General features: G+C 47.2%; 1 protein-coding gene across 1 annotated transcript in view; it reads right to left on the bottom strand.

Moving 5' to 3' along the window:
* Positions 1 to 343: 343 nt before the first annotated feature.
* The window catches only part of SLC22A5 (solute carrier family 22 member 5), a gene marked incomplete at its 5' end in the record, with an annotated part of 23718 nt that continues 19089 nt past the window's right edge, over positions 344 to 4972 (bottom strand). The window contains 3 exons of the mRNA XM_029941166.1: positions 344 to 1743; positions 2097 to 2232; positions 3273 to 3491. Coding sequence (XP_029797026.1) covers positions 1656 to 1743; positions 2097 to 2232; positions 3273 to 3491 — 443 coding nt within the window. The remainder of the gene's footprint in view (positions 1744 to 2096; positions 2233 to 3272; positions 3492 to 4972) is intronic.

Here is a 4972-nt window from a genome sequence, read left to right as displayed (position 1 = left end):
CGGCCATCCTGAGAGTGCATCACTGTACTGGGTGTCCTTTCTCTGTTTCTGCCCCCATCCTATTCCTGCCACTTGGAATCTTGTCCCCAAATATACTACCTAACAGCACAGAAGCCCCCGTCTCATGCCCTGCTTTAAAGAGAACCCAGGCTAAGACAGCTGTGTGAGAAGGCTCTTTCCACTGTCAATGAATAAAGGTTTCTGACACACAGGGATTAAATCTTAGCCTGAGACACTAATCACCAATCACTGCAAGAATTAGCCCAAGCTGATCCAGACACAAGTCAGGTGGTGGTGTGGCATGACTCACCAAACTGTGGACATAAAGCTTGTAGGCAGCTGCTATTATTTAAAAAATCATTTTATTTATTAAAACACCTTCATTTCCCAAGGCACTTCAGTAGCTTTCACAAAAATATGGTTTTTATCCAGGTGAAGCATCTACTTTTAGAGGACCATGGTAACATAATCATTAAAGACAGTTACACTGAACACAAAATATCTTCCAATGTTACACGACTGAAGTGAGCAACTCTGAAAGACTGTGAACACAATTTAACTTTCTTCTTTGTAATTTTTTCCCATGATTAGGTATCACAAAAGGAACTCTTATAATGACATCACTTTTGGCACTCAGAGAAGTGCTTGGGGCTAAGGCTGATTTCTTTGTACAAATGGCAATGGGAGGCCATCACCAGAGTTGATTCTGGGTTGGAAAAAAAAAACAACAAAGACACAAACCAGGAGGCTGAAGAACCAGCCTTTCCTAAAATCTATTCTGAAGGGCAAATAAATTAAGCAGAAAAAGACATAACAGATAACAAATGAACAAACAAAACACAAACATACAAAATCTATATTATAGTATTGAGAAAAAGAGGAGCTTCCTTGCCTCGCTTTCTCACTGGTATACTTCCTTCCCATCATACATCAGAAACCACAGTAGCAGGAGATGTGATTCACACAGCAGTGGAAAACAAGAATAACAGATTCAATGATGCACCTTGCATGGGCCTGGACAAGCCCAATGCTTTGATCGGATGTAAACAAGTCTAACCAGTAGTCACTGAGCGGCACCAGAGCTCACTAATCAATGCACTTGCCCTTCTTCCATTATCTGCGCGGTTCCCTCTGTACTAATTACCCTTAGGTTTCCCCAGATCTGTGCTCTCCTGCCTGGGAAGCAACAATCCCACTTAATACCCCATAAGACTAAGAAAGTATGAGAAAGCAAACTCCCTGTGCAATTATTTGTTTTCCTCTAAAGTGCACCACTAGAGGGAAATGGGGAGAAGATTAGGGGGGATAATTAGATCTCCAGTTTTATCAGGAGTCTTTGCAGGAGGTCTGAAATTAAGATGTAAATTTAGCAGGTGCCTCTCCTATTCTTCCAGGTCCCACTGGTTCTGGTGAACAGTTAACTGCTTAGGAAGCGCCAAGTCCACCAGGCACCAAGTCTGGGAGTTAAGATGTATGTAAAGTTGTCACTCTGGAGGGAAGGTAGTGCGCTCAGGCTGCATGCAGCCTCTGAGTCCGGGTGTCCAGCCAGGAGCAAGTCAGACACAGAGGCAATAGCGTGAAGGGCTCGGTGTCTGCACGAGCTGATTCTGATGAGACCCGGTCTCGCTCCTCACCTTCTCCCTCACCAGATGCTGTTATAAGGCCGTGCTTTTAAGGACTATGGAGCTTTCTTCACCATCTTTTAACATCCTTGTATGGCTTGGAGTTTGCCTGTATTTTATTCTATAAAAACAAAACTAGTGTTAGCAACGAATCTTAAAAAAGATGTCTATCAGTCTCTAAATAGTCAAACAAAACCCAGAACTGAGATGATCTCACTAAGGGGAAAAAAAAATCTTACCGCAGATTCTAAAAGGACTCTCCTGTCGCAGAGTTGCTGGGGGGTTGGGGGGAGGGGTAGATGCACACAGTGACACGGTGGTCTGGCTCAGACCAGACAGGACAGTCTGTAAACACCTTGCCATTTCTAACTCTCTGACGGCTAAACTAGCCCATGGTGTCTGTGAGAGTTGGTGGGGAACTCTCAGCCAGGCCCAGACCCAGTGCATCAACACTGCAACCCAGCACAACCTTACCCTTTGACCCTCAGCATCTGGTCAATGGTGTCTGGGAGAGGGGTGCCAAAGCTCTCTGGGAGGAACAAGGTGAGAATGGCTGTCAGGATGGTCAGACTTCCCATGAGAATGTAGGGCAGGAAGCGGTCGTAGGCACCTATGGCAAAGACAGAACTCTAAGCCAGGGGTGTAGTCAGACTTGGCCTCTCTTCCTCCCTTTGTGCTCCTAGGATGCTAAAGGGGACCACGTGCCTTCTCAGCCTCTGCATCTCCCACAGCCTGACCTGCCAGATTGGAACCTGGCACCTGGACAGGTCTCAGAACCCAGAGTTGGCAGAGATGTGCCCAGAGGTCCTATAGTGCCTCATGGTGCAGGGGAGGGGTGCAGACTAGGAGGCGGGGCCTCTTCTTATGTCCCAATGCTGGGTTTCCATGGAACTGAAGGTTCTCATCCAGGGACAGCAATAACTCCTCCACCTCTCCAGATATGTCACAACCCGCTCACTTTGCCTTCAGGCTAGATAAGGTGTTTCTGCTTGTTAGATTCACATAGCGTATTCACAACATGTTCTGGATACTTTCAAGGTGGCCACCAACCCTCCCCAAAGATGTGCAGGCTGAGGATGTGCAGGAGACAGCAGCTGCCATGGAGAAATAATTCCAAGGAAGAGAAAAATCGTGCCCTGTTACATAAAATGGCACAAGGCAGATCTTTACACAGTACAGAACCACTGTTTATAATGAAAGTGCTCCAAATTACGGTAATTCTCAGTTCATCAGACCTCTTGAATGGACATCATTCGCTCCATTCCTTTTATACTCTGATTCCAAGAAGAAATTTCTTCAGTTAAGTACGTGGGCTCCCTATACCACCCTGGAGTTTCTTAGGACAAGAGAACTAGATCCTGTGATGAAGGTCTGGGATGGCCAGAGCAGAGACAAAACTCTCCTTATCTCACTGATGTCTAGCTAGTGTAAAGGTCATATTCTGTTAACAAGTGAGTGCCTCCTCCACAGTGGGCATGGACACATGCTTTCTCTAGGCACAGTTCTGGTACTGGATGGATCCCATCTGCTGTGTGTGACTACTCTGCTATGTGTGCCTGCTCCGCTGTTAACAACCCCCCAGGTCTGACATTAAAAGCACTCAGTGTTTCTATCCCATGGCTCCTGCATGCCTTGGCCCACAGGACTTACCGAGGTAAACAAAGTAGGGGGACAGGATGCTCCCCAAGCGGGATGCTGTGGAGCTGACCCCCACACCCATGTTTCTGACCACTGTGGGGTACAGCTCGGCTGTGTACACATAGACCATGGAGAAGGCAGCAGTGACTCCAAACTTGCCCACCATCACCAGGACAGTAGCCAAGTAATACAAATCTGGAGAGGCAAAGGGAAGGAAGTAGAAGGCACCAAACCAAGGTACACTGCTATTAGGCATTTTGTATCTTTTTGACCTGAAGCAAACGCATTTTCTCTTTTTTGGGATATGGGGGACAGTTTCTCAAATGACCTACTGTGGGATAAGAGGCTGTAGCCACAATGTCCCTCCAAGTTGCTTACTGAGAGGAGGCTGGAACCCACAGCTATGTGAGGACATGCCCTTCTCCTTAGCCTATAGACCACCAAAGTGAGCCTCTCAATAGCCCAAGTAAACCTGCTCCAGCCCAGAAGTCACTGAAGACATGGCTGTCGAAGGGTCACCCCAGGACCACACACTACAGGCACCGTGGAATGAATGAATGATCTGTGGATGAATGGGGATTCCACTCTGACCTATTTCATGCTTTCCCTCACTCAGACCTTGGCAATTCATAGGCCAGCAAACCCCCAGGAATGATCCTCCGATTTACCCTGCTCACTGTACAGTGAGGAGATAGTGGCCTGTGGGTCACCCTGAGCTCTGGTGTGAGTTCTATGTACATATGCTGTTCCTGTGCAGAATGCTGCCAGGCTTAGGGACCCAAAAAACAATCACCAGAGACCCCCAAATCCATGCATCTGAATACCATGATGGAATATGAAGGTCCATACACTGTTCTGTGAATTGTGGAAAAGGAATGCCTCCCACCCATCAGTGGGGACACCGAGATGGTTTTAAAAATAAAACTGATTTGGGGCACCTAGGTGGCTCAAGTCAGTGAAGCATCTGACTTCAGCTCAGGTCATGATCTCATGGTTATGAGTTCAAGCCCCACATGGGGTTTTACGTTGACAATGCTGAGCCTGCTTGGAATTCCCTCTCCCTCTCTCTCTGCCCCTCCCCCTCTCATGTGCATGCACATGTGCTCTCTCTCTCTCTCTCTCAAAAAAAAAAAAAAATTGGGGCACCTGAAGGGCTCAGTCACCTGAGCGTCCAACACTTGGTTTTGGCTCAGGTCATGATCTCAAGGTTTTGAGTTTCAGCCCCACATCCGGCTCTGCACAGACAGCTTGGAGCCTGCTTGGGATTCTCTGTCTCCCACCCCCCTCTCTTCCGCCCCACTGCAAATGCTCACACACTCTCTCCCTCTCTCTCAAAAATAAGTAAAATAAACATTTAAAAAAAATCCAGCTTATGTCCGGTGAGACCCGTGCTGTGCGTGGCCTGTTCCTTCTCCATCCCTTCACCTCTTACCAGCTCCCTCCTCCTCCTCAGACATGCCAGGGTTATTCCCTCCTCAGGATCTCTGCCTCTGCTGTTTCTTCACCCTAAAATGTTCTATGTGTAGACCCTCTCACAGTCTTCTCCATCACTTCACCTCTGTTCCTGCTCACCTGCAGATGCCCGTTCTTCAGGGACACTGTCCATGACTCCTTTGTTTAAACTAGCTCTACAGTGTCCTTTATTGTTATTATCAACGGTGACCTAGTCTTTAGCACACTAACCATTTTTATTTACTTGTTTGTTGTCTTCT

Source organism: Suricata suricatta, chromosome 6 (assembly GCF_006229205.1).
Source record: "Suricata suricatta isolate VVHF042 chromosome 6, meerkat_22Aug2017_6uvM2_HiC, whole genome shotgun sequence".
Taxonomy (NCBI): domain Eukaryota; kingdom Metazoa; phylum Chordata; class Mammalia; order Carnivora; family Herpestidae; genus Suricata; species Suricata suricatta.
Note: the sequence above shows the minus strand (reverse complement) of the source record. Positions and strands in the feature narration are given on the sequence as shown.